The 22599-nt window shown below is 36.9% G+C and overlaps 1 protein-coding gene across 4 annotated transcripts; it reads left to right on the top strand.

Annotated features, from left to right (window-relative positions):
* The first annotated feature begins 1509 nt into the window (after positions 1-1509).
* Positions 1510-22529, top strand: impdh1a (IMP (inosine 5'-monophosphate) dehydrogenase 1a). Of its 4 annotated transcripts, none has more exons than XM_077193680.1 (16): positions 1994-2359; positions 9006-9104; positions 11411-11459; positions 13193-13294; positions 13379-13453; positions 13640-13846; positions 14462-14549; positions 14630-14829; positions 15676-15766; positions 15915-16010; positions 16882-17025; positions 17144-17288; positions 18177-18320; positions 19209-19292; positions 19543-19559; positions 21068-21280. In XM_077193680.1, the coding sequence occupies exons 2-16, from the start codon at positions 9007-9009 to the stop codon at positions 21160-21162; spliced, it is 1635 nt and encodes a 544-aa protein (XP_077049795.1). In that variant the 5' UTR covers positions 1994-2359; position 9006; the 3' UTR covers positions 21163-21280. The 4 variants fall into 4 exon arrangements, with proteins under 4 accessions (XP_077049798.1, XP_077049795.1, XP_077049796.1 ...); XM_077193681.1 differs by lacking the exon at positions 1994-2359 and adding an exon at positions 8462-8721; XM_077193683.1 differs by lacking the exon at positions 19543-19559 and having other exon boundaries at positions 1510-2359; positions 21068-22529.
* Positions 22530-22599: the final 70 nt, after the last annotated feature.

The raw sequence follows: 22599 nt of genomic DNA, 5'->3' as shown, positions 1-22599 counted from the left end.
CACACAGCCAAACCAACAATATACTCACAATAACACAATGTTCTGCCAAAAGGGAGTGACATCAGGGCTTTTTAAGGTGTGCCAGGAAACAACTGCAATAATCAGGATGGACAACTAATTAGCCTGCAGGAGACAATAAGCACACAAACACAGAAAGAGAGAAGAAAATATAAAGGGTTGTAACAGTTGACACCCATATAAACATTATCAAAATTATCTCAGTTTCCCAGAAGTAAATACAACTTGAGAGGGCGTTCATGTCCAATTTCCCACCATGAAACTCGTATTTACTATAATTCTGATAGCACATGAAGGCAGCCACAGACTTGTTCACAGAGAATATACACTATTTTGCTGCTCGGATAAATGTATCTTGTTTTAAGGATGTTTAGAAATGTTTTCCTGGCAAACAAGATATTGATTGTTGGCTGTTTTTCAGTGTACTTCAGGTGCTAAGTCCAGTGCTAAGTGCTAAGAACAGTAATCAAAAACACAACAATAATACCTTATGTGTATTGGTTGTTAAAAAATGCATGTGTGCAATTATAAGCCCCACCCGGGCGACTGATGAACACAGCAGATCATCAACAGTTGATCAATTTACACAAATACACACGCTGACCTGTTCTGTTGGAGGTTTGCCAGACAGTGGCAGTGTAGGAACAATTGTCTTCCTTACATAAGTCTGCTAATTCTTCCTGCTTAGTGATGGGGAGATGCACACATACGTCAAGTGGATTTAAATACCTGGCTGACTTGTTGACAATATAACATCCTGTGAGATAAACACACTTGTCTACCTTAACCCATTTCTCCTCCTCCAGAAATTTCCCACAACACACTGACATTCACAAACCCCTAAACAACTTCAATCACAAGCTAATTGTCTTTCCCTCAAAATAAATAGGTTGACACAAGTGTCTGATATAGGGAAGGATGCTTGTTTGCCTGTGCACACAAACAAGGGGGCAAGTTTGTTCAAGCCACCGTTTTGACAGAGCACTTCTTGTAGAGCATCTGCGTGTGATTAGTCCGTCAAGAGCAGTCTTTGCCATTTCTGTTGCTCCAACCTGAAGCCTCGCAGGGTTCAGCACTCTCCATCAATGCACACTGGGATTTGACTTTGTTTATGTGAAAGCCGTTTCCAGGCTGTTCACACACATAGTGATAGAGGTGACACACACACACACACACACACACACACACACACACACACACACACACACACACACACACACACACACACACACACACACACACACACACACACACACACACAGAAGAATGAATATGATACCCAAATAAACTATTAACACTTATTTTAATTAACACAAATGCATGCTTTTTATAGCCACACAAACTTTCAAGTGCGCACTGCAATGTTACCTTTGGAGAAACAAGAGGTGGGGCGTGTAAAACCCATCCCTTGTCCTTCACCCCATTGTTGAACACCATGCAAGCACTACAAGTTCCTCCCCCTGTTAAAAGCACACACACAAACACACACATGCACACTTAATGCTGCAATCCTCTTTGTGAAAGTGACGCGCTTCTGTCAGAAACAGAGCTTAGCTGAAGTGAAACAGGGAGAGAGAGAGAAACAGGCTCATTCAATTTCTGCTTGCCTGCCATCCGGTTAACTACTGTTTGGTCCTGTCAGATTTTCTGTGATCTGGTTTTTCTTGCAGATTGATCATCGGGACTACAAAAATCACACCCCACTTTTTGGGAAGTCTGCATATCTCATATGGGACATTTTCATATTGGGATTGAAAGCTATTGATAAGAATCTGTCCAACTTCTTTTGAATTGCTGCAGATAAACTACTTTGCGCTCGCACCATTCGACAACTTCTGCCTGTGGTTTGGAAGATGCTAATAGCTTATGCAAATTGGATACAAATCTAACTGAGGACACCGATGTCTAGCTCTTATTGTTATTTTATTTTGTATTCTTTTAAACTTTGTGGAAAAGTTTAAATCTAAAGTACAACCTGGTGTATGAGCAAACAGCAGAAACTGAGAGGTGGTCTCAGGTGAGGGGTGAGAGACAAAAATTAGGTGTTTTTGGAAGGGTCGGTGGTGCTCAAACAGAGCCACGGTGGAGGACGACCCGCTGGATTTCGCTGAAATGGACGGGTTTGACCGTTATGTGGATGGGGACAGGGACAGCTACCAGATTGACTACAGGCGTATTGTGGGGGACATGGAGCCAGCCAGGCCACGGATGTCGTTACGAGACACGGAACATCACTTTCATGGCCCGTTTACCCATAATACACTACATGGGCATGGGCATGAGACGGCTGCCCAGCGCTACAATGCCACCCGGATACAGGCAGGATATGTGAACCAGAGAGGTGAGAACATAGTACAGGTCTATGAATGAATGAAAGAATGAGCAGGTCTTGGTATCTTTTTCTTAAAATTCTGGCTTAACTATTTTAAGAGATTATTGAAGATTACTTGATCAAATACAATAGAGATGGACATACCGTATAAGACACAAATATACTTTATGTCTATGCCCATTATATATAGACACATACTGTATGTATGAATATATTTATTTATTTATTTCAGGCAGCAATAATGAAAAAAATATTGACCATATGTATAATAAATTATTAGAATGATGTATTTTGACCCGTTAATAATTAATACTGTTTGGGTTATAACTCATGTTGGTTTTGGTCCTCTTTTGTGTATGTATGTGAATTATTTATTTATATTTTAAATTTGTGTTGTGGTGAGAATGTTGATGGAATAATAGAAAAATAACAGCTATACATGAGTGGGAGAGAAGAAGGAGGGGGCAGCTCTGTTTTTTCTATTTTGACCTTTATTTTGTCCAGTCAAAACAAGTGAAGATAGTAATTTATTATAGTAGTTTATCTAGTAATTTATCTAGTGCAAAATTCATCATCACCTGTAAATACTAGAATAAATAGAATAAATCAATATAATATATAAGTGAACAAATAACCATTTTAAATAAGCATAAGGAATAAATTCAACTGTCGGCATAACTTAGAGTCATTTGGGTGTTAGACGCTGAATATGTTCAAAGAGCCTTTAATGGTCTTTAATGGTTCATGAGTTCTAACGCAGTGTAATAGTGCATAATTCATTACACCTTTAAATACAGAATAAATCAATATAATGATATATTAGTGAACAAATAAGCATTTTATTGAATCAGTGTTTATGGTTATTATAGTGTGTATATCACATGAATGAATGGCATTGCATTGCAGTGGTTCTGAAATTGTGAATAAAATAATAGACAAGAAAAGCTGACTGGCTGATGTTAGTTATGATAAAGTGTTTTTGCTGCATAACTATACATGAGAGTTAAGTTAAATGTTAAAGGAAATGAAAATATGTCATTAATTCCTCACTCTCATGTCGTTCCAAACTCGTAAGACCTCTGTTCATCTTCAGAACACAAATGAAGATAAATTTGATGAAATCCGAGAGCTTTCTGACCCCCGATAGACTGCAACGTTATTACCACTTTCAAGGCCCAGAAAGGTAGTAAATATATCGTTAAAATAGTCCATGGGAAGCGCAAAAACACACAAAAATAACAATTTTAACAATTCAACAATTTCTCTTCCATGTCATTCTCTGATGATGTTCATCTGAGCAACACAACACATACGTGTGATGCTGATGCAGGAGCCGGCCAATGCTGAGCCGGCGTTCTGACACAGAATCTGGAAGTGCTGCACTGTGTTTACAATGTGAACAGCGTTAGAGACTGACAGGGAAGAGAAGAAAATGTTGAATAAAGTCGTAATTCTGGTTTGTTTGTTTTTGTTGCGCAAAAAAAGTATACTCAGGATACAAGGCACCTTTTCAAAAACCCCATGAGCGTTCAGTTGGATCTGGCATTACAGTTTATTACCTCATCCCAGCCTTGACACTGACACCTGCGAGACGGGTGCTTCTCTGAGGGTCTCGTCTACCCTCATTGTCACCTCTGCGGTTGACACCTCTGCCCTCAGAGGTTTACTAGTATTTATCTGCCTCAGAACTGCAGATCTTTAGCTTAGCTTGGCCACAACAGGGAAAATGTGACTTTTAAGAAATGGCCTACAATCTACAGTGTGTCTGTATAAGATATTCAAAGCACCTTTCACATCTTCTAAGTTGTCCATCATCTGAAATATTGTCTACTAACTGTGTCATGAGGCTCAGAAGTGAAACGTTGCTGTACATCAAATGAAATCTATGGACTCCCCCAAACACACACACACACACACACACACACACACACACACATCTTTTCTCTTTCCCATTAGAGTCGGCTCTTTTGACAGATGAGAAGAGAACTACTTTGGATTACATTGATAGACCACTCTTTACGTTTAATCTACAGTATAAATCCCATTAGGAAAGAACAGCATGCCTGTGTATGTTGAGAGGGCAAGATTAAATGTCCATCAGGAATAAATTCAACTGTCGGCATAACCACTAAAAGTCATTTGGGTGTTAGACGCTGCCTATGTTCAAAGAGCCTTTAATGGTCTTTAATGGTTCATGGGCTCTAAATGCAGTGTAACTATAGTGAAAAATGCATTACAAACCCTGTGTTACAATCAAGACTTCATTAATCATTAAAGCTTAATTTGCAACAATTAATACAAACCACTAAAGTCCACTGAGTTGTTAAATACAAAAAAATACAACACTCTCAGGGAATAAAATGCTTTTTTTAATGGCAAGCACATTGAAAGATTATTCATTTTTATGTGCAGAAAACATAACCCCGCCGGAAGCTTTGCAAAATTGCCTAAAAAAGGTGTTTGGATAAAATATTATTTATATTTTTATATCCTGATATTTTCTAATATATATTTGCTTTAAAGATTTTTTTAACTGCCAAGGTATCACAAAAAATTACATGAATGAAAAAACAAATGCAAATGTACATACTTATTAAAGTACATAGGCTATAATTAGGATTGAAAATTATAATATAAAAAAATATTAATAAAATAAAATATTACATCTCGATAAAAATAAGCTTTGAATTACTTTGAAGATGAAATAGCATATCACTTCAAAGAACTGATTAAAAAAAGATTCAGTGATGTAATGACGTAATACGTAGGCTTATTGCATGATGTTTAAGGCTAGACTGTTTGCTGACATTCTGCCGTATAGTTCCAGGCAAACGTGCATAACGCTGTTCATTACGGGTTTCCGATTTAGTTTTATAAATACGGTCATTGCATGTGCCCCAATTCAGTTTTTGCAGGCATGACTCTACAAAAAAAAGGTCATTTAAATGTAATATAATTATAATCCGCATATTCATTAAACTACAAATCAGACATGTTCAGAAATTTGTGGTTCCAGCCCTGGGTCCTTATGTGCATACTATATATCCTAAATAGTAAGCATATGTGAGATTAGAATAACTTTGTCCAGAAGTATGTTTAAAAGAGTAGCCTAGTCCAAAAGTCCCTGGATGGTTTACTTTTTCTGTAAGTATGTTTTATTGTACTTAAGTTATTGTTTAAAAACGAATGCTTGGTGACTGCACCTCAGCGTACTTCAGGCTAATATAGCTGTCATTCACTTGGCTTCTTCAAATTTCCATCAAGATCTCTAGATCAGAACAAACACGGGATTTTACGCAAATGATGACAATTCGCTGTATAAGCTGTGTAAGACATCGGACGAACCTGAACACAAGCAGCTGATTTTAAATTCTAAAGATTTTTTTTTACGAGATTTGTTGCCCAATGCTTGCATTATTTGGTACAAAGTGCAAATAAAATGTTAAATGGCAAACTCATGTTTCCTTGTTTTTTACCATAATAAAATATGAGTGATAACACTGCTGTTACAGGGCCGGATTAAGAAATCAGAGGCCCCTGTGCACAATGTCTTGTAGGCCCCCCTTAGGCAGGACAAATATATAGTTTTTCCAATTTGAATTTGGCATTAACACTTTTACTGACTTAAAAGGAACTTTGTTGTACTAGTAAAGTTCATAAATGATCGTTCTTTCCCATAGGATTTTTATTTAAAAATAATGGTTATTCCCATTGTACGCACAAATCGCCATGGTTAAAATCACCATGGTTATCACTTAATATTTCTGTAGTAGCCTAGCTACGGCCAAACAGCGTAGTAGATAATTCATAAACTCATAGGCTTCATAAAGGAATGTGCATGCTAATGCCTCAAGTCTACGCCATATAAGATTGCTGTAGGCTATTATACACCAATAAAATCTCCCCGCCCCAATCGTCCAGACTGTACCCTGGGGCAGTGCCATAGAGAGAAAGAGTTGCGACACTCCCATAGACCGCCATAGGGACTTTGGAATGCGGAAGTAACGCGTGTCGTGGAGCAGCCAATAGTTCCAAACACTGATAGTTCCAGCCATCATATAGATAGACGCCCTATCGACCGCTACTGCCTATTGGCGCGGACGAGCGGTGGGGGCGCCATCTTAAACCGGTCACCCGCTCCGCTCAGTGTAATCTGTTTGGCAGGTGCAATGAGCTGCCAGCACATTTAATTAATCATATCTCACTGAATACCGAACTGATTTTCACACGATACAGGACACATTGAATATTTTCCTCACAAAATACAAACAATAGTACGATAATGTTAAATGTTAAATCTTACTTGTGAAAAGTAATCCCCGAGTGATGGTCCGCCGATTTGAGCAGGAATATGCTGCACAGTGCTCTGGCATCTACTGCTGCTATGTAACGCAAATAGGAGTATGACCGGTTTAAGATGGCGGCCGCATTTCTTGCGCCACAGCGGCCAATAGGGCATCAGGTCTCTATATGATGTCTATGGTTCCAGCATTGAACCCCATTCATTTTCAGTGTTTCCGAAGTACGCTCGCTGGTAAATGAATGAAATTACTGTATTTTTTTTACTTTTACACACATTAGCCGACCTCTCGTGAATCTAGTCAGTAGTTATATTTTATGTAGCCAGTTTTAGTTAATGTTTATTGGAAGATAATAGGTTAATTGCAGCTATAGCTTACGTGACACTAACGTTAGCTAACTTACGGTAACCTGATGTATATAATATATAATATTATTAATAATAATATTATATATTTATATATATATATATATATATATATATAATATTATACACACACACAATTCATTTATTTAAATGGGTTAGGGTTATGTGTATATATTATGCATATTTGTCAAAATGTGTGTTTGTGTAATACATATAGGCCTACATAAATACACATGCATTTATATATATATATATATATATATATATATATATATATATATATATACACAATTAATATATTATGTGTATGGGTTAGGGTTAGTAGTGTGATTGAAATATATATACATGTGTAGGCTATAGGCCTACACAGTAGCCTACATCATATACATGTATTTGTGTGTGTTTGATTAGGGTTAGGGTAGGATGAAGGGGTACATTAGCCATACTGAAATGAATCCCGTTAACAGTTATTTAGCAACGTATTTAGGAACATAGTTGCTTTCTACGTTATGGGAGCAGTGCATTTCCCTCCTAAATCATTCATTTGTACATTCACAGCGTAATTATTTATTTTGGTTGGAATTCTCCAACGGACCGCCACTGCAGACGTCTTAGCGTGATCACGAAGTTATGGCTGAATCGGAATTTATTAGCAAGATCACGGATCAATAGCCTAATACAGCCCAGTTGTGCTAAAATAAATATCATGAGACGTCCATCATCAGATGAGCCGCTAAAGCCAGTGCTACTACCCATGCGAACATGAAGCTTTTTCCCTCCAAAAAAACCCTAAAAACCTAAGTAGCCTAATATACAGTTCGTTGTCACCCTGCCTCTCCAAATGCAAAACTGACATTAACTAAATGCAATAATGCAGTAACAGCTGAAAAAGTACTTGGGCGTGTGTTTTATTTTATATTTACCGTTCAATAATGTAATCGCTGCTGTCTGTCCCATAGAAGAACATGACAGCCAGCGTATGTTTTGGAACTGTTGGGGTTTACATGAACCACGTGACAGCCATAGCGGCGACATCAAAGCGTGTCGCAACTCTTTCTCTCTATGGCACTGCCCTGGGGTTAATCGGAGGAATCGGTTCAGAACTACAAACACAAATAAGTGTTAAAAAACTGGACAATGTGAAGTTTTATAAATATCAGTTTCCTGATATTAAAAAAAACAACGCAATTGTATGAGTTAATATATATATAAGGTTTAATCGAAAGTTTAAGATTCGACTCAAAATAACGAATCGTCTAGCAAGAAACCTGTGATGTCAGTCAGGTACTAAGAACATTTTATGCGCTGTTGCTTTAAAATACACCAACAAGTAGGCCTATTCAAAAATGTAAAAAATACATTTCTGACCAAAAAACAAACAAAACAAAAAAACAGGTTTGGGGAGTGTTCAACGACGCAACCTTTCCTCTTCCCTGAGTGTGTTCAGTTATCATGTGACTTCAGTTCACACGGTTGAAGGTCTCTGGACACACGGCTGATTGTCTCATGACACTCTCATCCAGAGCAGCTTCACCCTCCTCAGAACGCTGCGGAACTAGAACTGTTCCCCGCGTTGATATGTAATGGACTTTAATATAGCCGTCACCATGTGAGATACTGTTCTGTATACGAGGGTGAATATTCAGCAGAAAGAAAGGAAGTGTTTTCATAATTGGTCCGAAAGAGAAAGTAGCTTCTCGAACCTGTAAGTGGATTTATATTTGCTTTTCTATCTAACGCGCTTACCGAATGTTTCTCGATGTGAATGAACGCCAAGTTTGATGCAAGTTAGTCATTTTGAATTCGTGCTTCTCATTTTGAATCTATCTATCTATCTATCTATCTATCTATCTATCTATCTATCTATCTATCTATCTATCTATCTATCTATCTATCTATCTATCTATCTATCTATCTCATGACAAAGTCGAAACCAAATTTTATTTGCATGTGTTACAACCTCTCTTTTGTGTGTGTGCATGATTGTAGCATGGCTGATTATCTTATCAGTGGGGGAACTGGGTACGTGCCAGAGGATGGACTCACTGCCCAACAGCTGTTTGCCATCGGTGATGGTCTCACATACAAGTAAGTCTAAAAGATGAGGATCATGTGCACAAAACACTTTATTTTTTCCTGATTCCCTGCTTTGTAATCAGACACATAGGTACACACACGTACTGTCATACAGTAAGTCAGATCGACAAACAGTAATATCAAAGCAGGACCTATCATGTGTAGTTTCACTTTCGCAGGCACATGCACTCTAGGTAGGCATCTCTCTGGACATCTGTCAGAGAGATGGCTCTCAGCTCCATGGCAACCCTCTGTGCATCTCCATAGCAACGGGGAGCTCAAGTGCTCGTCCCAGCACATGCAGCCCATGTTTATGGGACGATGCAAAATCAGAGTGCATGTGTGGTCCATTTCGTCCCTGTTTTTCTCTCTTATTCACGATCCAGATGTAATATCATGCTGATCGTGTGCTTTAATATCAATTAGAAATACAGCATGGGATTTCATGAACATTAGTCCTTTTTATATGCTGTACACCACTGCATTAAATGAGCCTGTTTGTGTGTGAATACAGGCATGTGCTTTCCCAGCCTTCTAAAACCCTTTCTAACAGAGCAGTGGTCTCCGTTTCTATTTTTATCATGCTGGGTTGAGTGTTTAATCTGGTCTAATGGAGGTTTTATGAGCGTTAGGCCACATGGGACGGGACACTGAACTGTGCCTTCTTCTCACACATCCCGCTGCGACAGATAAATCCAGTCCCTATCAAAACATTATGGTGCTTTAAATTAAGGGATATTGTTTTAACACTTTCTAATAGTAGCCATGATACACCGTGCTTTTAACCGAAGTTAGATCCTAACAACATTAATAACATGCTTTTGTATATCAAGTACCACTGGGTACCACTTCAGTTTTGGGGTCATTAATGAATATTTCTATTTAGCAATGATGATGTATTAAATTGACTTAAAGTATTACTGTTTTTACTGTATTTTTGATAAAATAAGGCCTGGTGAGCATAAGAGACTTTCAAAAACAAAACAAAAATATTACCAACTCTAAACTTTTGAATAGTGTCTGTGTAAAACTAACCTAAATCTCTTATCTTTTTAGTTTGCCCACACTTTTTCAGTAAACTACTGCTGCTTTAGAAAGAGGCTACGTGTGTGTGCGTGTGACATTGGTGATACGGTTAAGAACATTAACAGGACGTCTCTGTACGTCACACCTTAAGTAGATTATATAATTCCTCCTTGACAAGATCAGAGACGTACGCATACAAGTGCATCATTTGTGGCTACTCAAAGTATTCATGCTACAGGCAAACACGAATATATTAATTTAAATTCGGCTTGCACTATTGTTCAAAAGTTTGGGCTCGGTCAGATTTTGTAATGTTTTTGAAAAAGTCTCTAATGCTCTTTTGGCTCTTTTTAAGAAACATTTCTTCTTGATGAAAAGAGTTGTGCTGCTTAATATTATTGTGGAAACCATGATAATTGTTTTTCATGATTCTTTGATGAATAGACAGTTCAAAAGTTGAAATAGAAATCTATTATACATTATAAATGTCTTTACTCTCAACTTTGATCAATTTAATGCATCCTTGCTGAATAAAAGTTAATTTCTTTAAAAAAAGAAAAAACAAATCTTACTGACACTATATTTTCAAAAGGTAGCGCACAGCAGTCACACACATTGCTGTCATGTTTGCACAAACTATCAATAATTCTGAATCAACCTTGGTTTGTTTTATGCTTGTTTAATGCCTGGTTTCACAGACAAGACTTAAGGGATAATTGACCCAAATATTTATATTTTGTCATCATTTACATACCCTCAGTTTGTTTCAACCTGTATGAGTTTCTTTCTTCTGTTGAACACAAAATAATATCTTTTGAAGAATGTTGATAATCAAAGAGTTGATCAAAGGAAGTCAATGGCTGCCGTCAGCTGTCTGGTTACCAACATTCTCTAAAATATATTATTTTGTGTTCAACAGAAGAAAGAAACTCATACAGGTTTGGAACCACCTGAGCGTGAGTAAATGATGACAAAATATTCATTTTGGGTGAACTATCCCTTTAAGCCTAGTCCCAGACTAAAATGCATGCAAATTTGTCTCAAGATGCACACCGGTAATGTTTTTTTCTAAGGCTCTTTTAGAAAAGGACTTCAATATCCTAATTTAACTAAGTCCTACTCTTGGCTTAATCTAAGTCCTGTCTTTGAAACCAGCTCTGTGATTTCCCTTTTTTGACACAGATTTGAGTCTTTGTATAAGCGTTCTGTAATTTTGATAATGTTCTGATTCATAAATTGCTGATCTAAAGGTCATTGTTGCCTAACTCTGCCATCTGCCCTTCCTCATTCAGTGATTTCCTGATACTGCCTGGCTTCATTGACTTCACATCTGATGAAGTGGTGAGTACCAATGCTTAGCAGAGGTTAATGACAAATTGCACTTGTATTAGTAGACAATTTAGTGTAAAGGATCAGTTTTGCTCACTCTGTCGATGGAAAAAGAGCTCTTCAACTATCAACGAGGGGGAAAATCTGCAGAGGACAGTATGTGTTAACATTGCTGTGTTAGCATCCATATAGTCCCTGGTGTGCTGGGCATGTTGTCACAGGCAGTGAAGCTCATGTGTGTGTGTGTGAGACAAGGACGACACAAATATCAATAATTTCCCTTGGAGCCACAACTTTAAACACATTTTTAATTAAAGAAGCAGCAAATTCACTTTCCAGCGATAGATTATTAGCAAATAACTTAGTTAAACTGGAAATCACATCAATTTAATCGGGAATATTTTTGTTTGTTGAAAATTATGCTAATTTCTTATAAGATCGGTTTAGGGTTTTTAGGGATATTTGCAGGACTATAACGTATTTTTGTGTTTGCTTATGGCATGTGCGTGGTGTTATTTTACATTTTTGTGATTTTGGAATTGGGAATTTAGGAGTCTAGTTAAAGTGTTTGGATTTTTCCCTGTAGACTAGGTGGATTCGCTTCCTGCTGATGTAAACGCAGATACACAACGCTGTTTGTGATTTCTTTAAGCACTTCTGAGAATTATGCTGTGCTACGGCTAATGATGGGACGCAGGTGTTGCAGAGAAAGAAAAATAAGACATGGCAGTGTCTACAATTCAAAGAAATCAATTGGTGGGGCTCTCTGAGTCAGTGTTATTTTAGTGTTATTTAAATATTATAGTGTAAATTAATATTTTGAATTAGCTTTTATTTTTTAAATAGTGGTTTTAGTCGTGCATTTTTATATTTCTATTTAGCTTTATTTTATTTTTTATTTCAGTTTACAATTTTGTAATCTTTCTTAGTACTTCAACGTCAACTCATTTAGTTGCCAAGGCAACATTTCAAATTTTACTTTATTTCAATTAAAGAAATATGTTTAATATTTTCAGTTTTAGTTAACAGTAACAACACTTCTCAGTTCCCAGTCCCCTGTACTGTAAATTTTTAATTTAAAGAAATTGTTCAACCAAAAATGGCATTTTGTCCTTATTGGCTCACCCTTATGCCGGTCCAACCCTATATAATTTTATTTCTCTCATGAGACACAATTGGTAATTTTTAAATACACCAAAGTATCAGACTTCAAGTCACCTTTATTAATATATACTGTAAGTTTATGCAATACAGATTGTTTCAAAGCAGCTCTGCAGTGATAAACAGGAAACCAATGATGCAAACAGAATTCAATTCTGCTGTAAAGCAGTTCTAAAAAGACAATAGCAAACAGTGATTATTCAGCTGAATTTAGTTCAGTGTTGATTCAGTTCACGAACTGTGTAAAGTTAATTGTTTATTGAAATTTAAGATTTCATTTCATCAATAAATAAAACAGTTCTGGGGGAAAACACTGATGTCATCATCCAGCTCAGTTCAGTTCTCACCCAATAGTGTCAGTGCAGAAGTCAATATTGCCGAATATCAAGTGAGGAACCCAAAATCCCATCGGTGACGGAAATGGTGGAGAAAAAAGCAGGCACTGTCAGGGGGCCAGTCCTTGTGTCAGTTCTTATGTCAAGGTCCAAAACCATCATAAATTAGTTGAATTACTCTCATGTCGGTTTACATAGACACTTTGCCCCCTTAGATTTTTCGTAACGGTCAATGTGTTATGATGTCAGGATTTGACCTCTGCTCTGACCCGGAAGATAACCCTGAAGACGCCACTCATTTCCTCTCCCATGGACACAGTCACAGAGTCCTCCATGGCCATCGCTATGGCTGTAAGTAACACTCACAGAAACGATATATTTAATCTGGTAAAGTTGCGATTGCTTTTCTATTTAATTCACTGCTTTGTCCTGTAGCTCATGGGTGGAATTGGAATCATTCATCACAACTGCACACCTGAGTTCCAGGCCAACGAGGTCCGGAAAGTCAAGGTCAGTCATGTGATTGTTGAGAGACGCACTTTTGGCGGAATTCAATACAAATGTAAAAGTTGTATTTTGTAAATCTGCTCAACTGTTGATGTAAAATTCACAGGCTTATTTGATTTTTTGGTTCAGTATATACTTAATATAATATAAAGCAATAACTGTAATGTGTTGTATCTGTCATACTGGCAGAAATTTGAGCAGGGCTTCATTACGGACCCTGTAGTGATGAGTCCACGGCACACTGTCGGTGATGTGTTTGAAGCAAAGGTACGGCACGGTTTCTCCGGCATCCCGGTTACTGAAACCGGCAAGATGGGCAGCAAGCTGGTGGGCATCGTTACATCACGAGACATCGACTTCCTGTCAGAGAAAGATTACGACAGGCCACTGGAGGAGGTTTGTGTTTAAAATTGTCTAATTTAGCTTTAATAATTTAAATTTTAATTCCAATTTAAGTGATGTTTCATAATCTAAGCATTAATTTAACAGGCACTTTTGAGTGAAACTGAATGACTACATTTTTTAAAAGAAATTATTAAAATTTTGAGATTTTAACTAATTTTATTCAGCAATGATGCATTAAATTGTTTAAAAGTGTCAGTAAAGACTTGTTACCAAAATTGTATATTTCAAATAAACAGTTTTTATTTTTATTTGCAATATTTTAAAAACATCTTGACCCCAAACATTTGAATGGTAGTGTAAATGAAAGATTACAATGTAAAATATACACCACTATAATATATACACTAGTCAAATATCATTGATCAATGTTGAATCGAATAACTATAAAAGAGGTACATATATTAAAGATAACTTATGTAAGATTTTTGTAATAAAATATCAAAAAAACACTTCCACAGTGTGATATTTCAGTTGTGCACTTACATTATCCCAAAATTGAGTTCAATTTTGAGTACATGTTGACCTTAAACACTCATAATAGTCCTAAATGCTACTAATATCAGGGAATGATAATAGTTTCTGAATGATTCATCTTCAATCCTTCAGGCAATGACAAAACGAGAAGATTTAGTGGTTGCTCCAGCGGGTGTAACGCTTAAAGAGGCAAATGACATCTTACAGCGCAGTAAAAAAGGTATGAGCGTGAACTTCTGTCCTGTTTGTGATGTGATGTTTACAGAAGCTTGCTGATCAGGTTGCTGTTTTCTCTTTCAGGTAAACTACCTATAGTGAATGACAGCGATGAGCTCGTAGCTATAATAGCTCGTACCGATTTAAAGAAGAACAGAGACTATCCTCTAGCCTCCAAAGACTCTCGCAAACAGCTCCTGTGTGGCGCTGCCATCGGCACCCGAGAGGACGACAAGTACCGGCTTGACCTGCTCATGCAGGCTGGAGTGGATGTGATAGTTCTGGTGGGTACAAAGGGGAATGGGGTGACCTTAAACTTTAGCAGTACTCAGTCCTATCTCTGGAGATTTAGCTTCCTGCGGCACATTTGCTGCATTCCATTCAACTTGTAATTTGGGAAACTGCAACAGAACTTGAAATCAGAATTTAAATTTCTCATGCAGAAATCCATTATTTGTTCTGCCGAGATGCAAACTTGGCAACAACCAAGTAGCGTGTCAAATTTCAAACATTATAGATGGCAAAAAACCTGTTTAGCTCATGTTTGCAGACAGATGTGTCGAACATGGTAAATGATAATCAAACACACACAGAGCTCATGCAGTGGAGACTGCTTGCAGTGGAGACTGGTTGCAGTTTCTTTGTCCCTTGTGTCAGGTAGGGGAACACCGCATTAGTGTGTGTAGGGCCAAAAGTATTTAGAATTAGAAATAAATTGAATTAAAGTGAACCTGAGCTGCTTTGCTAATCCAGATATTCTCACAAGGCTGCATTGGTTTCAATCAAAAAATTGTGATTTTTTTTTAAACTGATTTAAAATGTAATTTATTCCTGTGAGGCCAAAGCTGGATTTTCAGCAGCCATTACTCCAGTCTTCAGTGTGACATAATCATAATAAATGTCTTTACCGTCACTTTTGATCAATTAAATGCATTGCATATGCTGAATAGGCAAAATTACCGACCCTAAACATTTGAATGGTAGTGTAACCATTTACATCGCTTATTTTAAGTTTGCATACTTTGTATCGAATCAAGGGTCAAAAATCTTACATAAATACACACAGTGTTTGACCTCTTAGCTCTTAACCCTACATGATATATAATGGTTTTTCTGTTGTTCTGTCCCAGGACTCTTCTCAGGGGAACTCTGTGTTTCAAATCAGTATGATCAACTACATCAAACAGAAATACCCAGAACTACAAGTGGTGGGAGGAAACGGTGAGGCTTTTCTGCCCTTTGTGGTGCTTCGTTTTCTATAAACTGAGGGTAGCTTGAGTAGAGTGATATTAGACATTTTGAAGATTGTGCATGGACTTGATTTTCCTTAATGAAGTTTCTTTTCAGTTTCTTATTCTCTTGTCTGCAGTGGTGACTGCTGCTCAAGCAAAGAATCTTATAGATGCTGGTGTTGATGCTTTACGAGTGGGCATGGGCTGTGGATCCATCTGCATCACACAGGAAGGTGTGTGTGTGTGCCCTTCTTACTGACTTAGGAGGACAAAACTGCCGTGGAAAGTGGCCAGAAGTTGGTTAAATATGGAAGAACTTTATGAGGACATACTTTAATGGAAAAATGGTGCCTTTATTCATTTTGAAAAATGGAACAAAGTTTTATTTTATTATTATTTTTTTTATTTAAAAATGAATAAGAATTAAATATTTATATAGCAATGCAAATGTGTATTTGTGGACATACTTGTAAAAATAGTGCCTTTATTCATGTCTAAATTCATGGGTTTGGGTTTTTTGGATTACAATTGTCATCTATTTTATATATAAGCTTGTTTCCGCCACAGAAAAAACATTTTAAAAGATAATTGCGACTTTTTATCTCACAATTGCGAGTTATAAAGTCCGATTCTTAAGGAAAAAAGTTTTTTGTGAGTTTGAGTCTGAATTGTGAGTTTATATCTCATAATTCTGACTCTATAACTTGCAATTGAGTGTTATTAAGTCAGAAGTGATCCTCGTAATTGCGAGGATAAAAAAGTCAGAATTGTGAGATTAAAAGTAAAAAGTCAGAATTGTGAGAAAAAGTCACAATTACCTTATTTATTTTTTTATTTTGTGGCGGAAACAAGCTTCCATAATTTTATTTGAATTATTCTAGAAAAAAAATAATAAGACTGACATTATTTATATAGCAATGCAAATGTGTATATGCGGTCATACAAATGGTGTCTTTATTCACTTCTAAAAATTGTTTTAGGGTTAGGATTTTTGGGATAGCAATTATCTATTTTATTTAATTTTTTAATTTTTTTTGTTAAGAACAAGAGAAATTAATTAGAAGTTACTTAGCAATATATATATATATGTGTGTGTATCATTAGTGATGGCGTGTGGGAGACCGCAGGGCACGTCTGTGTATAAGGTGGCTGAGTACGCCCGGCGCTTCGGGGTTCCAGTCGTTGCAGATGGTGGCATTCAGACGGTTGGGCACGTTGTCAAAGCCCTGGCACTGGGAGCATCCACAGGTGTGTGTTTATCTGAGTGATTTGCCTGAACGATCATTGTTATCAATGGCTGGGGATTTGTTTGCCTAAATTTTAATGTCTATGACCATGCCCTTCCCTTCGGCCTGGTTTGGTTTAGTTATGATGGGTTCATTGTTAGCGGCAACCACAGAAGCACCCGGGGAGTATTTTTTCTCAGATGGTGTAAGACTGAAGAAGTACCGTGGTATGGGCTCTTTGGATGCTATGGAGAAAAACAACAGCAGTCAGAAACGTTACTTCAGGTAAACCAGTATTATGCTAAGATATCTGCATGTGTACAATAATAAAGTGTCTCTTCAATTATAAAAACATTACATTTTGGCTCCTCTGTGCACTGGAATTGTTTGTTTTTTTACATGTCATTTTTTTCTCCTAAAGTCATGAACATTTTCACCAGTGTCAATTGCAATCTCAAATGTGTTCAACAGCATCCTCTGGTGGAAATGAGAGTATTAACTCCTTTGTCTTGCTAAGACAAATTTTATCGCTAGCATTTTAATTATCCTAAATATAAACAATTAAATCAAATAAAAACTTAAAATAATTAATATCATATTTTTTATATTAATAAATATTGAAATCGTTCCTTGTTTTGGACTTTATTTGTAATATTTTATAGTAACAATTCATATTTTAAATTATAAATAAATCTAAATTATATTTACCTTAATTTATCTTTTTTGTCTTCATATATCACATGCATTAAATTTCATTTTATTAGGGGCAAAATATTTGTTGTGGAGGAAATGATACCAAAATAAATGGACAGTGCTGATTTTTGAAAGATTATTATACTTGTTTTTTATGCAATAAAATATTGAAATGGTTTATTTTTATTTCACTTTTTGTTTAGAATGTCTTGTAGTAATTTATAGTAATAGTAATTATTACGTTTTTACAGTTTAGGTCTGAAACTATACATAAATAGTAAAAAGTAAAAATAAATGATGAAAGCATTATTTTAATGTTACCGTCATATAACAAAAATAAAGTGTAAAGTAAAAATCATAAAAGTGCCCATATTTGAAGAAACACCTCAATAATATACATATCATCTGTTATATTTAAAATGTTTATATTGTATGCTATATATAATTGTTTGTGTGTGTGTGTGTGTGTGTGTTTTCCAGTGAAGGTGATAAAGTCAAGGTAGCTCAGGGAGTCTCTGGCTCAGTTCAGGATAAAGGCTCGATACACAAGTTTGTTCCATATCTCATCGCTGGAATTCAACATGGCTGTCAGGATATCGGTGCAAAGAGTCTGTCCATTCTGCGGTAAGAGCGGCTCTTTGGCTTATAGACAACTTTTAGTAGATATATACATTTAAAAGTATTTTTTTCTTCTCGAAAAAATGAACTAAAAATATTGATACTCATACTCTGCACTAGAAAAAATTGTCCAGTAATTTTCTCTGGAATGAGAACATCCCCTTCTTTTGAATTATAAATATCACCTACATCCAACTAACAGAAGCTAGTATCAACTGGTTTACTGTGTCTTCGGTCGTGCTAATATTTATACAGTATTTTCTGTCTCAAACATTTCATTCTGAAAGTGTCCTCATTGCTTCCATTCATTGTATCTGATTTTGCCACGCTGTACACTGTAAAAAATTATATGATCAATAATTTATGACAACATATGTTTTTACATTGCGTTAACCCACCAAAATAAGTTAAGCAATTTTCCACACTGTAAATATTTGTTATCACAACATTTTTTCTTTCATCAAATCAAATTTATGTGGTTCAGATAACATGGTATTTTGAGTTTCTGTTAATTAAACCAATCTCCAACTCAATTTTCTAATTTCAATTAACTTAAAGTTAAGGCAACCATTTTACTTGGTTTTTTAAGTTAAACCAACAATATTTTTTCCACTGTTAAGTTATACAAGATTCAACTAATTTTTTAAGGTCAGTTTAATGTTATTTAAGTTGAAATGAATGTTGAAGTTGATTGTACTTAAAAATTTAAAGCAGCAACTTTTTTATTTATTTATTTTTTACAGTGAATGTTAACCAAAGATTACTAGCTATATAAAAAAAGACAAGCTCTTTAATATGTCTTGCCCCAAATTCCACAAACAAATTCCAACACGAAAAAAGTATAATTTCTGTTTTTATGTATGTCTGTTTAAGTCTCACCTTCGTTACATATAGATCGATGATGTACTCCGGAGAGCTGAAGTTTGAGAAGAGGACAATGTCTGCTCAGGTTGAGGGCGGAGTTCATGGACTGCATTCGTAAGTCTCCGCCCACTCACTTAGCCCTGCCCACTCACTTAGCCCTACCCACCTGACATACCATGTTCATGTCTCTTTCCTCTCAGCACATGCCCTTAAAAGAATGGCTGTAAACACATTTCCCATAAAACTCAAAGTTTAGCAATTCCTCCCAGGCATCCTTAGACCATCCCTTCTTAAGTTGTTATGGAAAAGTAGAGTTTACATGTGAAAATGTCTTCTCTTCCTTTCTCTTTTGCTGTCACCATAGCTATTCTTTTGTGCCATGTAAGTACTCATCCCTCGTGTCTCTTATAATAACGTTGAGTTCTGGTGGAGGGGATTGTGTTGTAAACACTGGTAAGGTCTGAACTCTTTAGTGGGCATAAAATGAGACCATTTAAGTTTCTTCTTGCTGTTGAATCATAGAGACAAACCACTGTCCCAGTGTCCTTCTGTGGTTATGTAATTGTAACACTCTCTAGCCCCTTTCACACAGCGCGTTGATCCCGGGAAATTGCCAGAACGCCTTCTGTGTGAACACAAACATGACCCGGGATTGATCCCGGGATCGATGCCTGGTTGGGGACCTAGTAACATTGCCGGGATCAGTCCCGGAACGCGCACTGTGTGAACAAAAGCCGTAATCAATGCCGTGTCGTAATGATGACGCTGAAGTGAAGTGAAAGCAGGCTAGTGAAACGGTACGTAATGCGCTAGTTTATGATCGAATCAGAGAAAAAATGCACAAGTGTGGTTTCTCCAGTGAGAAATCGCAGCTCATAAGCAAATATAGACACTGCTGAGACATTTCATGTCACATCGATGTCACGTGTCTTTACGGGATTTTTACGGGTTGTGTGTGAACGCACTCTCGGATTCCGGAAAATCATTGGCAGTCTGAATGAACCAAAATCAAACGAACCCGGGTCAAATCCCGGGTCACTTTATCTGTCTATTTTCCGGAATCTCTGTGTGAAAGGGGCTTCTGAGACTTGACTTTGAAAGGGAGGTTATCTTGAAAAAAATCCCACTTCTACTTTTAAAGGGATATTTTACCCAAAAATAACAATTCTGTCATCATTTATCCACCTGCATGAGATCAAGAATTTTAGAACTTTTCTTTTCCAATCTATGGATGCATATGGTGGGTTGGCAAGCTCCAAAAAAAGACAGAAAAGCACCATGGAAACATTTTTGGTAACATTTTCAATTATAATTTCTTATTATTATCACTGCTGAAAACAGTTGTGCTGCTTAATATTTTTGTGGAAATCATTGATGCATTTTTTCAGGATTCTTTGATTCTATTTGAAATAGATTTTTAAAAACTTTATAAATGTCTTTATTGTCACTTGATCTTACTGACCCCCAAATTTTCATAGTGTATTTTAGTCAGTGTATCAAAAATAAATAATCCAAATGACTTATGCGCTATATTTAATATATTCTGATGCCTTATGATACATCTGTGTGAAGAACAGACTGAAATTTAAGTCGTTATTCAAATATGACACAAGATTTGACGTCTAATGAGGCCAATGAGAACTCATGGGCCTCGTAACCGATTGCGATATGCAAATTTAAATATGTGGCTGAATAATTACAATTTTAGTCTGTTCCTTGATCAAATGAACTTTTATGATACTTTCATGGTGCTTTTTATTTAAATTTTTGGGCAAACCTTTCCTTTAATTGGCTGTGTTAATATGTTAGTAAAAACCCTTAATTTGGACTATCACTTTGAATGTTTAGACAATATAACAACATTAATGTTTATTTTCTGTTTCTGGCAGTTATGAGAAGCGGTTATATTGAGCCGGGCAGCAGGGGGCACATGAGAGCAGGACCCAATGTCCCGTCACCAGCCGTCACCAAACACAGCAGCTAAACGTCATTTCTGTTATCCTCACTCCTGTACTTTTTCCTCATGACTCTTGCCTCTAGATCAACATTAAAAAATCGAATAGAACGGTCTGCTTGTAATAAAAGCCAGCAACAGCACTGAATGTATGTATGAATGTTTTGATTCTCTTTAAAAAACTTTTTTTTGGTTCTCCCTGTAAGAAATAGAGAGATTATTTTCAAAATCCTATGAATGTACTACACCATCTGAAATATGAGGATGCCACAGTACATGTGTTTATATGTGTGAGAGAGTGTCTATTAAGGTTTCTGATACAGTAGGCTATGTGATGGTAATTTTTGTCAAACTGTCCTGTTCAAAACGTTCTAATTAAAATTGTCTGTTGGGTTTTTAGCAATAATACTTGTCGTGGTATATGAGAAAATCATGTGCATACCACATTGCCATTAGAGTGTTATGAGTTAAGGCCCGTACACACCGGGACGAATATCGGCGCGCGTTATTCGCACGCGGTTTTCAACGCGTTTTTTGGTTTCACACCCAAGCGATTTTCGCTGACGATGAGCCGAGTGAACATGCATATTCATTCCCTGACATTAGATGGCGCTTAATGTAAAACAGAAATACCCCAGAAATAACAGAAAATGTTGGAAAAAGTTACAAGCCTATGTACATGAAAGACAATTAAACTCACCATCAAGGCCCATTTGCTCTGTAATACCACTCCATATCAGTTCTCTTTTATCAATATTTTTGTAGTCGCTGACGCGTTTGTCATACAGTTCCTTATGTTCCGACACCAACGAGACCAGTAGCTCTACATTTATCTTGGCTTGCATCATCCTCGTCTTCTGACAGGCAGTGTGTAGACGCCACTATGGTTGACGCTACTTGGCGTATATCTTCTTCGCCGTTATGTATGTGTGCTCGGCAAGACCGTTTTGTGTTTGAGCGCCCAAAAGTTGTGTTTACTGTAACTTCAGAAGCTCCAGACACGTGGAGCAAAAGCGCCAATCTCATTGGTCGGATAGTTTTTGACGCGGCGCGTAAGACCAAAAAACGAACCCGAGGCGTTTTTTAAAAATGACGCTTTTACGCGTGGCGTTTTTCGCGTCGGTGTGCACACTCACATTGGCGCCCTTTGTTTAATCACGAGGCGTTAAACGTCGGCGAATATCGCGCGAGAAATTCGTCCCGTGTGAATAGGCCTTTAAATGTATTTGTTTTCTCTTTTTTTCCAGAAGGGCAAGTTTGCAGACTGTTTGTGTCACAACGCTTTTCAGACTATCCAGTTAGTCACATGGCACTAGAAATATATATTTTATGGATCAGATTATTAGTATCAGCCTCAAAATCAGGGATTGTCTACTGTTACTCGCCTTACACTGGTCCAGGGACGTGCACAGGAATTATGAGGGGCAGTTGCTCTGACCTGAAAAAAGGGCTTCCCCTACATTCAGT

This window comes from Siphateles boraxobius, unplaced genomic scaffold, assembly GCF_051911475.1.
Source record: "Siphateles boraxobius isolate OS27281-9 unplaced genomic scaffold, OSU_SipBor_1 31, whole genome shotgun sequence".
Classification (NCBI taxonomy): Eukaryota; Metazoa; Chordata; class Actinopteri; order Cypriniformes; family Leuciscidae; genus Siphateles; species Siphateles boraxobius.
Note: the sequence above shows the minus strand (reverse complement) of the source record. Positions and strands in the feature narration are given on the sequence as shown.

Bases quoted from the DNA above. Each gene is read 5' to 3' on its own strand.
- impdh1a (XM_077193680.1), top strand. From the start codon at position 9,007: ATGGCTGATTATCTTATCAGTGGGGGAACTGGGTACGTGCCAGAGGAT. The intron at 9,105-11,410 runs GTAAGTCTAAAA...TTCCTCATTCAG, and splicing joins GGTGATGGTCTCACATACAA to TGATTTCCTGATACTGCCTG. The intron at 13,454-13,639 runs GTCAGTCATGTG...TCATACTGGCAG, and splicing joins ACGAGGTCCGGAAAGTCAAG to AAATTTGAGCAGGGCTTCAT.